This window comes from Uranotaenia lowii, chromosome 3 (assembly GCF_029784155.1).
Source record: "Uranotaenia lowii strain MFRU-FL chromosome 3, ASM2978415v1, whole genome shotgun sequence".
Lineage (NCBI taxonomy): Eukaryota > Metazoa > Arthropoda > Insecta > Diptera > Culicidae > Uranotaenia > Uranotaenia lowii.
The window spans coordinates 317472579-317483713 of NC_073693.1; the positions used below are offsets into that span (position 1 = coordinate 317472579).

General features: G+C 35.8%; 1 protein-coding gene across 1 annotated transcript; it reads right to left on the reverse strand.

Annotated features, from left to right (window-relative positions):
- Window positions 1-8044: 8044 nt before the first annotated feature.
- On the reverse strand, window positions 8045-10526 carry LOC129757526 (uncharacterized). Its single transcript, XM_055754796.1, has 3 exons — window positions 10378-10526; window positions 10022-10283; window positions 8045-9965 (listed from the first exon to the last, which is right to left on the reverse strand). The coding sequence occupies exons 1-3, from the start codon at window positions 10420-10422 to the stop codon at window positions 8077-8079; spliced, it is 2196 nt and encodes a 731-aa protein (XP_055610771.1). The 5' UTR covers window positions 10423-10526; the 3' UTR covers window positions 8045-8076.
- Window positions 10527-11135: the final 609 nt, after the last annotated feature.

Below are 11135 nucleotides of genomic sequence, written 5' to 3' on the forward strand. Positions count from 1 at the left end.
ATATTTTAATCCCTGTGATGCTGTTATTGAACCATTTGAACGACGGAAACAAATTAATTTATGTTTTCACAACCGATTGACTTTTGAAAATTAATGCACGGATTTCATAAAACCAGTTTACTCTAATAGCTATCGGTTTCGCTGCCGCTCCCTATTCCATTCCCGGGATCAACGGATCTCGACCATCGACCTTACACAATATTTGCCCCATGATTCCACGGATATTGTCAAATCTCGGGTGACCCGATATGGTTTCCCTTCGTCGAATATTAATTACCGGGGCCCCTTTTTAGCATTTACATTTACCATGAATAATGAATAACGGTGGTAGAAAGCAGTGTACTGTGCTAGGTCCAATTTTCCCCCACCGCTCCACCGGAAACCTCATCCTTTTGTAAACTTTGTTGGTTCATAGAATCGGGAGAAGAAAAAAGTCAATGACACAAATTTGCAACCATAAAAGCATGTTGGGCCGAAGCTTTGTGCCAATATTTTTCCCCCTACCAACCCTCCAATTTCCATACCAACTTTAGCTTTCAACCGGGATTGGTTACTCGTTGACATTTTTCAAACGAAAAATGGTCAATTATTGTATGGGTTGTTTATTGTGGAGGAACTTTTTTCGTTCCACCAGCGATTTTGATTCACGCTCGTGCAATACTTCACAACAAATTTGCAAACAAAACCCGTAACGCATATCGCTTCCATTTCCTGTAAAGGTAGAAAACTGAGAGAATTGATTTTTTTCTGCATACCGGTTGCCACCACTTTGAATAATGTCTGAATAAACAAGCCAGGGTATGATACGGGGTTCCATACTTTTTGCCTTTTTAATATTTGAATAATAACGAATTAATTACTAATCAGCTGATTGGAATTTTACAACGTGAATATATTTTTCAGAAATATCTTTTTATTTTGTATAAATACACTGTTACTGTTCAATTACCTGTAGTATGATTTCAAACATGTTTAACAAATGATAACTGAAAATTCTTAACATAACTTTTTCTAGAAAATGGAAATTGGATTTTGACCAGTATTCTTTAAACATGGAGGGAAAATTGACATATAAATTGCAACGTCAAGAGGTTTTGAACTGCTGGAAACATGCAGTGCTTATTCCTTTTTAATCAGTTTAGAATTTCATTTTAATATGTTTTATTCTTGTTATGCTTTTCTGATTCTATTTATTCTTAATTTTGATGAAAAAAATCAAAATCATTCAGGATCGTGGATTTAAGAACTAATGCTGACTTATTTAAAAGAACGGCATCAAACTATCTAACAACTTAGTCTCAACCAGCTATGGCGTTGGATTTCCAAGGATTTATTTATAAGAATACCTTTAAAATCGATTAAAAAATTGGCATGTTTCTTTAGACTGAGTCAATTTGGGGACATTTTTGAATTTCTTAAATCGTGGGGTCTTTAAAGCTATGTTTGAGTTCATTACTTATTCATGATTTTTCGCAGAATTTAATACTGTTCACATGAGTAAATTTGAACTTTGAGGTTTATTTGGGAAAATTAAGATTTATGTACTGAAAAATCAACATCAATTTTTTTTTCTTCTATGAAACCAAGCCTGCATATGCTTTTTGTGCTAATATTTGAATTCTTCAAACAAAATTTACCGCTGAACAACTTTGTCGAAGACCGTCATTTCGTATCTTTTTAAGCATAAAAGTTATTAGCTGTTTAACAGAGGCATATCTTTTGGCATTGAAAAACAGTAAATTCAATTGATATCACTGCTGGTGCTTCGCAAAGTTTTGAATGAAAATAAGTCATGCAAAACCTTGCAAGGCACCCAGCAGTGATATCAAATGAATTAATTGTTTTGCTTAAAAAACATGCCCTCATGAAACACCTGGTAACTTATTTGTCTCATAAGATACAAAGTTACAATGTTTGACAAAGTTGTTCAGTGGAAAATTTCTCTTACAGAATTTATAAATTGGCACAAAAATCATCAGCACGCTCGGCTCAACAGAAGAAACCAAAAAGATGTTGATTTTTCAGAACAAAATTTCCAATTTTCCCATACACACATAAAAGTTAAAATTTACTCAAATAAATGTTATTTAAAAATTCTGCAAAAAAAACATGGATAAGTTTTGAACAAAATCAAAGCTTTTAAGACCACAAAGTTTGCGAAATTTAAAAAATAACACCACATTGACTCATTCTAATGTTCATGCAATACTGTTAAATTTTATTCAGTTCTTCAAACTGAAGATTTAGAACCAAGATCAAGAAGCAATATGCTCGAAGATCACGACTTCTTTCAACATAAGCGATATAATTTTGATTTCTGTTCCTGCCCTCATACGGTTAATAATGAGAATTTCATATTAATTATGATCATGCTGAAACAAAACCTTTATAATCATCATATTCAATAGTTTGAATCTTAACTTGAAGTGCGTTTTCCACAATTTTTTTTAAAGATTAGAATCTTTGATATCAAGAACTCAGAAACATTTTGAAAATTTTTTTCGGGTTTTGATTTCCTTGGAGCAAATTAAAAAAATCAGGAAAACGTTCGAAAAAGAATTGTTACTCTTGGCTGTAAACATAATCTCTCAACTTTTTTTTCGAATCTTATATTAATTCACATTTTGATTTTTGCAAAAGAGTTTCTAGATTTCAAAATTAGTTTTGACAGATACCCACAGCAGTCATAAAAAAGTCTTAAAAATGTGTAAAAAGAGTCTAAAACATCTTCGAAACATTATTTTAACAAGTTAAAAGAAACTCCAAGAAAACCCCTAAAAGGGTTTAAAAAACTCCTGGAAGAGTCTAAAAGTTCTTTTTTTGCAAAAGATTTTCAGATCAGTTCCACACAAACTTCTTATGAGTTCTTATAAGACAAAAGGGTCCCAGAAGAACATCTAAAGAGTTTCAGTAGTCTCAGAAAAGTTTTGATAGTCTCAAAACAGTCACATAAATTTCAAATGAATCTTTTAAAAAACATGAACTAGTCTCTAAAACTTCTTTTGTGGTCTCAAAAAAATTTGTAAAAAGCTTTTGAACAAGCTCAAAAAAATCAGAAGGTAGTCGAAAAAAATAAGAAAAGACTCAAAATGATAGTCTTGAAGTTCTCTCAAAAAGCCTCATCTCGGTAGATACCCACAGCAGTCACAAAAAGGTCTAAAAAGTGTGTGGAAACAGTCTAAAATCACTTCCGAAACAATTTTTAAAGAGTCAAAAGAGACTCCAAAGAATCTCCAAATGGGTTAAAATAAGTCTGAATCTACTTTGAAAAAGCCCTTAAAGGGTCTAACAAATTCCTGAAGGTGTCTCAAAAGTGTTTAATTTTTTTTCAAAAGATTCTCAGATCAGTTTCCAAACGAGTCTCCTAGGAGTTACAAAAGAGTCCCAGAAGAACATCTAAAGAGTTTAGTAGTCCCAATTTTTTTTTGATAATGTCTCAGTCACATAAATTTCGATTGAATCTTTAAAAAAACATAAACTAGTCTAAAAATTTTGGTTTTAAAAACAGTCTGAAAAAAGCTTTTGAACAAGCTCAAAAAAGTCAGAAGATTGTCGAAAGAAACTCAGAAGAGTCTTAAAAAGAGCTCATGATAGTCTCGAAGTTCTCTCAAAAAGTCTCATAAGTTTATATTTCTTTTTAAAAAAACAGTATAAAAAGAGTCTCAGGTCAATCTCACGAATCCTGAAAAAGAACCAATCAGTTTCGAATTAATCTTAAAATATATTGATGAGAAGAGTCTCTTGAATCTTAACCCTCATCCGTCCCTGATGTTTTTACCCGTTTTAGCCCCTGCAGTGTCAATTTGACGCTCCCCGCTTAAAACAATATAACTTTGATTGCTTTTATTATTTTTTTTCATATACAAACATCAATCAATACATTTTGAAGTCAATTAAATGTGTTTGGTACATTTTACACAGTTTTATTCACTTGCTTCCCCTTAATTTAACTTAATAAACGAAAAATCCGAAAAAACATTCTTTATTAAAACTACCGTAAGTCAAATATGGTTTAGTAAAAAATTGTTGCTAGAGAGTACATGAAAACTAAAGCTTAAAGTTATACGATGCAATAGCATTTGGCGAACAAAAATTCACCTTTTGTAAAAACTGTTTCAGAGATGGAATAATTGTTTTTAAAATACGGCTATGAAATTCGTGTTACTTGCAACATTTTGCAATCATTGCATTTTGGGTATGTAGAGAATTGAGTTCACTACAATTTAAGTTGGCTATCTCGCGGAAATTTATTTTTAAATTTTAAATGATATGTTTATTTTTATTTTGCAATTTTTTCTTAGTTTGCACTCAGTTTCCAATAAATTTTCACTGCTAAGACCAATTGAAAGTACATTCAATGGAAAGCAAATTTAAATAACATTCTCATAAATAAAATAAAATTCCGCTGTGAGGTGTGAAGTTTTTTTTTAAATTGTTTTTTCGATGTTCCATCATATAATCTTATGATTCAGCTTTAATGAACTCCAAAACAAGTAAGAGATTTTTTTTTTGATTTTTTATTTTAGAGGTTGAATTGCGAGGAAGCAAGTTAATACCTTTAACTGTATAAAATGTTCCAAACAACTTTACTAACATGAAAATGTTGCTATTGATGCATTTAAAAAAAAATAATAGCAATAGAAATGGTTTAGAACTATTTTACTTCAGGAGTGTCAATTTGATACTCAAGGTCAGATAAGGGAATTTTTTTTCCTAGGCTTTCAGAAAGCGTTCATAAAGAAAACTAATAATGCAAAATGAATTGATGAATTGATGAATGAAAGATTTCAAGAATTCATTAGGGTCTCCCGAAGATATTGATTTGTTATGGTGCACCTGGAAAAAGTTACAATCATAATACTCTCAATAGTTTCATATGTATTAACACTAAACATACCGACACTTTGTATATACCTATTCATACCGCGAGCGGTCGAATGACGGCAAACACCGTTTTCGCTCTAACTCCCTTGTTTCTCAACCAATTTCTACAAAATTTATAGTTTTGAAAAGCTTATAACTCTACTGAAATATGTTTTTCAGGCAATTTCCAGCTACAGTCAATGATTTTAAAGTTATTTTAAGTCCAAAAAATTATTTATGAAAAAAACGCTTCAGGAAAATAGCTGCAAATCAGTTACTCAGTAATCGAAAAAAATTTCACTTAGTGCTTGAAAAAGCTGAAGTTAGAAGCTATATGTTGCATACATGGAACATTTTTAAATTTTTTTTAAAGATCATGGCCAGATTTTTAAAATACGAAATACATAATTTATGACGGCTTTCCAAATGTTGCTATTTTTCGAACTTTTAATGAATCTGGATTTTCTGAGACCATCCCTACACCTAAATTTATCTTTGCACTGGATTTTGAGTAGAAACAAGAGAGTTTTAGCGAATACAGTGTAAACCGTCATTTGACCGCTCGCGGTATGAATATGTATACCACATGCGTTATTCATAAACCGCAGCACTTAGAAAAATTTTAAAAAACGCAAAAATACTGGCATTTTAAAAATAGTCCTGTCGTTAATTTTGCGAAAAAAAAGTTATATAAAGCGTAATCATCATTTAAAGTTCAAAAACCGTTAATTGACCGCCTCCGGTACGTTTAGTGTTAATACTGTTATTCATATATATTTACTTTTTATTCTAATTTGATACAGATGTTTATCTCATCATGTTTTTCTCATAAACGAACGGTTGATCCATATCTTTCAGGAAATTTACTTTTAAAAAGTTCATGATCTTATCTGCAAGTTTTACTGAAAATTTTCAACAAAGGTTACACCTTTATTGAAAGATTTGCAAACATTTGGATGATGAAAATTTCCATCTTTGAACCTACTGTTCCTATTTTGGTACCTTTTATTGATGAAGAACTAAAATTCTTATAAATTTGTTTGATACTTCGAAAATAAATAAACATACGCATTGAAAAGTAATCTTCAAACTAATATTATCATAATAGAGTATCGCAGCTTTCGAAAAATCAAAAACACTTGAATTTGTGTTATAAATATCTTTAACACTTAAAACTACACACACTCCCCTTTGGAATAAGAGAGGGGTCTTCCAAACAAAAGAAACATGAATGCATAATTTGAGAACTGATCATGCAAATAGAACCAAAACTAGCATGGCAGTGTTTTTGGGTACGAGCAATGTTTCTATAAAAGTATCGTTTTGCTTATTTCTTCCAGTGAAAAAATAGGAAGGGGGAAGAGGCTTCCATATAATTTTCTTGGAAAAATCGAAAACAAATCGAGCAAATGGATCCAAATTTGGCATGGTAGGGTGTTTTGATACTAAGAATATTTCTATGATGGTTTCACTTTCTTATTAAAATGGAGGAATAGAAAGTAGATGGAGCGCTCCTATATATCACGCGTGGGCTTTCATTACGTCATATAAAACATCTTAAGAATTCACAGAAAACTTCTGAAAAAGTTATCATAAAACTTTAAAATTTTTATTTCACATGGAGGAGATGTTGTCCAGGCTACAAATATTCTAAATTGATTAAAGTTGCAACTATAACATGTCAGTTTATGGATTTTTTCGTATTAAAACTGTTTGTATACATTTTGTTTCAAACGACTTAATGAAAGCTCACGCGAGATATTTTGTTTTAGCGAACACTTATCGAGTAAATGGGACCAAATAAGGCAAGGAGAGATATATTGGTACGTAAAATATTTTCATGAATATTTGGCATCCCCCCTCTATTTCAGTGAGAAGTAGAAAAAGCGGAGGGAGTCTCCAATGACAATCTTGGCACATTTCGTGAATCAATCAAGCAGGATAGTAAACGGGGAGGAGCCCTGTAATACATTTTTTCAAATAACTCAAGAGTTTATGTAGTATATTGTACAAAGATTTTAGACCCCGTCTGTTTTTCAGTGGGCGGATATGAAGCGGAGACGGGCTTCTATATACTTTGATTTGCGTGACTTGAACCCTAATAAATTGAAAACTTATAAGAAAAAGAAAGGTATTTTAGTACTAAAAGTGTTTTTTTGATGATTTGGCAGCCCCTACCTTTCCTCTTTTTTGTCGGAGGATACATAGGGGAGTGAGCGGCTTCCATACAATTTTCCATAACTCGGAGACTAATCAAGCAAATGGACACGAATTTGGCATGGGAATGTATTGGGGCTTGGTGTGTTCCTATGACTATTCCTTATTATACTATTTTCCAGTGAAAAGAAGGTAAAGGATGAAGAGGGCTCCCAAACATTTTTTTTGTCATACTGAAATGGCAAACGAAATCAAATTTTATATTATTTGATGCACATCAGTCCCACAGTGGGGAAATTCCATAAACAATATTTGTTGTGTAGCTCAAAAACTAATAAGTGAAAGCAAGGAAACCCTCTTTTCTTCCACAAGATTGACAGCAAGGGGACACTCATACGAGGTTTATGTAACATCACGAGAGTTTATCAAGCAAAAGGAATCATATTTAACGTGAGAGAATAATGCATACTCAATGCAATGCAAACCTAAATTGCAGAACTCATTTTCAAGTGGTTGCATCTGAATGATATTAAAACTTATTTTACAAAATTTGAATGATGTTCAAACTTATTTAAAATGGTGAAAAAATAAATCAAAATATAAAAAATTACCAAAGCTTCATTAATTTTTGGAAAATTTATCAAAACACACCGGATCAGCTATTTTCAAATAATATGTTCAATTCATTTGCTTTTATTTTTGCTTCCTAGTACAATTCACCCGTTTTCTTATTTTTCAAGTGCTGTAGAAAAAAATAATTTTTGTGGAATAAATTAAAATTACTGAAGCATCCTATGCAACTGAAGTCAGAAGAGGCAGTACATATTGATATCTGTCGTCATTTTCATGACTTTTCTGTCTGGAACTTTTAATGAAAAGACATTGAAACTATGACAAAAATGTGATAAAAGACATAGATTCAGTAAATATTTAAAAAACTTCAAATGCAAAATATATTTAATAACATCCTATTACATCTCATAAAATTTAAAGCAACTAATAATCGATCGAGCTTTTCACCCTAATAAAAAAATTAAAAAAAAAAACTTCAACAGCTTAACCACAAATCACATCCTCATCGGCGGTACAAACTTCCAGAGCCACATCAAACATCGTTCCCTTGGGGCACTTCAGTTTGTTCTTCTTGAATTTGTCCTTCTTCTTCAGGGTGCAGATAAAGTACCGGGCACAGTTGTTTGGATCCGGAAACGTTCCTTCTTCGGTACACTCGAAGCTAACCTTTTCCACCACTGGAGCTACCGGAGGCAGCAGGTCTTCGGAATCTGCTTCGTCAAGGTCTGCTGGGTGATTTTGAGCCGCGGAGGAGTCATCGATGTCTTCATCGGTTTCGGAACTGAGTCTTGGGGTCAGCGGGGTGACACAAACTTTGCGGAAATCGTTGAAGACTTGACCGGGAGGGCAGTTGAGACTGTATTGGAGGTAACCTCCGAAGACGTTCCAGATGCACCAGAAGTATTTGGTCGAGTCGGTCGGATCCGAGAAACGGCCGGGGCCGGTGCAGGTGAACGTTCCGGGGAAGCAGGGTGCCTGATCGGTGGTGCATCGTTGTAGAGTAGGATTGTAGGCCCATCCAGGGAAACAGCTGCGTTCGAGTTCGTAAAGGCCGAATGGCAGTAGAAGACAAGTGTAGTATTTTTGACAGTCGGTTGGATGAGGGAAACGACCGGCTTGTTGACAGACGAAGGGAGCAGGAGTAGTTGCTGGACTAACGACTTCGTTGTCGCTGTCTTGGGAGGAGGATTCGTCTTCGGATTCGGAGTCTTCGGGAGAGTTGTCTTCGGTAGATGGTGAAGCAGTCGAAGTTGTTTGTTCCGAGGTGGATTCTTGAGATGTTGCACTTGACTGAGTAGATGAAGGTTCTTCGCTCTGACTTTGTGACGTTGAGTCATCAACTGGGCTTGATTCATTAATATGATCGTCATTTGTAGCTCCACTAGTTTGTTCAGTAACCTCAGGTGTTTCAGTGCTGGAAGAGTGTTGTTCTTCAACCGGAGTGGTGCTCGAGTTCCCATCCTCAACTACATCAGAACTGTCCGAGGTTTGTTCTCCTCCAGCAACGGCCGTAGATGATTCGGTTTCATCGGGACTACTAGAAGCTTGTGACTGTTCAGTGTTCGCTTGAGAATCTGCGTCCTCACCCTCAACAGCAGATTCATTAGTAACCCCCTCATCAACATTGGAACCATTAGTTTCCTCTGTTGTGATTTGGTGATCGTTGTTATCGTTTCCAGATTGTCCTTCGGTGGTCTGAGAACGATCAGTAGTTGATTCCTCATGAACGTCGCCATCATTGTTTTCTGCTGGTTCTTCAACCTCATCCGTAGCAGCGTTGTTTTCGGATTGAGACTGTTCAGTAGTCTGGTTCACGTTATCATCAACTGAGGATGATGTTTGTTCCTCTGTTACCGACTCTTGTCCACCTTCGACAGCTTCTGGTACCGTTGTTTCTTCATCAGCTTCTGCTTCGGTTTGGCTTGGCTCTTCTGAAGTAGCTTCAGCAGCATCAACTTCAACACCTTCGAAGGTTTCTGATTCGTCAGTAGTCGTAGCAGGCTCTTCCGAAACTACCGTTGAAGAGTGGTCCAAATCAGGATTCTCCTCATCAACTGTGTTTGCAGATTCAGTTTCGGTTTCGGCTTCTTCAACACCTCCTAGAGAGCCTTCGGTATGTGGCTCCGAAGTTTCGGTTTGCGACTCCTCGGGCGTTTTATTTTCTTGGGTGGTCTCCACAACTGAAGGAGAGTCTTCTTCGGTTGCTTGCGTATCTTCTACAGGAATTTCCTCTTCGAATACAGGTATTTCGCGTGGTTCTTCTACCACGTCATCTTCACCTTCTACTGGCTCTTCAACGACATCAGGTTGAGTTTCCTCAACGGGTGGAGCTGTGTTGTTTGTTTCGTCGTTTACTTCTGGTTGTTGTCCATCTGTTTGGATGATTGAACTTGAATTTTTGTAAAACTTTCATATATTTTGAGCTTACCTGTACTTGATCCTTCTGCCGGTAAATTATCAACCTGGGGACTAGCTGTGCTTGGGGCTACCGATGAGTCGCACTCAAACTCACCGGTATTGCTGCAGAACGAATGAGGTGGACAGTAGTTCGGTTGATCGTCTACTGTCTCGAAGTACCCGGGTCGAGTTTCGATACAAATCTGGTACCGTTGATCGTCCAGACAGAGGTAGTCCCTGCCCAGACAATTTGTCCCCACCGCCTGCGATCGCACCGAATGTAACCAGACAATCTGAGGCACCAAGTAGTATAGAGAGTAAAGGAACTTTTTATTATTGACACCATTCTTAACCGCTAGAACTCGCTCGAACGCTTCAAACACTCACCAGCACGATAAACTGCAGCAGAACAAATCTCACTAGTTTTTCCATGGCAGAGAGAACGCTTCCTAGAGCTAAAGTTATGGATCGATGTTTTGTCAACTTTGAGGTCGAATATCACAAGAAGTTGCTGAAGCTTGGTTCGTTTACAGCTAATCATTCGAGAGTGACTTGCCCCTGCAGTGTACTTGACCAATTTATAACGAACTAGTTGAACCACCTGCAAAGTAGCTAATCCCCGATCTGGGAAAAACAAACTATCCAACAAACTACCCCATACGAAAGATAACAAAACACATCACATCTCCTGGAGATAAAGGGTACACAGACGAAGATGATGCTGCTGGACGATGGCGAAACAGTCCAAAGATAACAATCTGTTGTCAGGTGGCGATTCGGATCCATCTAAATCGCTCCCTTCAACGTCACGTCGTCTTCGTCTTCGTCGTCGTCGTCGAGGGAAGTTCTTACTAAAGCAAATAAAGGCAAAACCGGGGAGGGATATCTCCAATTGTTGACTCACGTAATCCCTCTTCGCCCCAATCTTTGCTGTTTTGCTGTTGGGTGCAAGAGGGTAAACTAATTTGCTAAACCTCTTCGTTCGCTTACTGATGATGTCTTCTGTTTTCGTTCAATTTCAGGTGAATAACAATGAGTAACACCCCCCACAACTCTTGTACTGAGATAATACGAGTGGATGTGTTATTGGTGCTGGATGTTGGAGGATCAAATCCCGTGGAATCGTAAGCATTGCGGTGTTTTTT

Bases quoted from the DNA above. Each gene is read 5' to 3' on its own strand.
- LOC129757526 (XM_055754796.1), bottom strand. From the start codon at position 10,422: ATGGAAAAACTAGTGAGATTTGTTCTGCTGCAGTTTATCGTGCTG. The intron at 10,284-10,377 runs GTGAGTGTTTGA...TTGGTGCCTCAG, and splicing joins TGCTGCAGTTTATCGTGCTG to ATTGTCTGGTTACATTCGGT. The intron at 9,966-10,021 runs GTAAGCTCAAAA...TCATCCAAACAG, and splicing joins GGCAGAAGGATCAAGTACAG to ATGGACAACAACCAGAAGTA.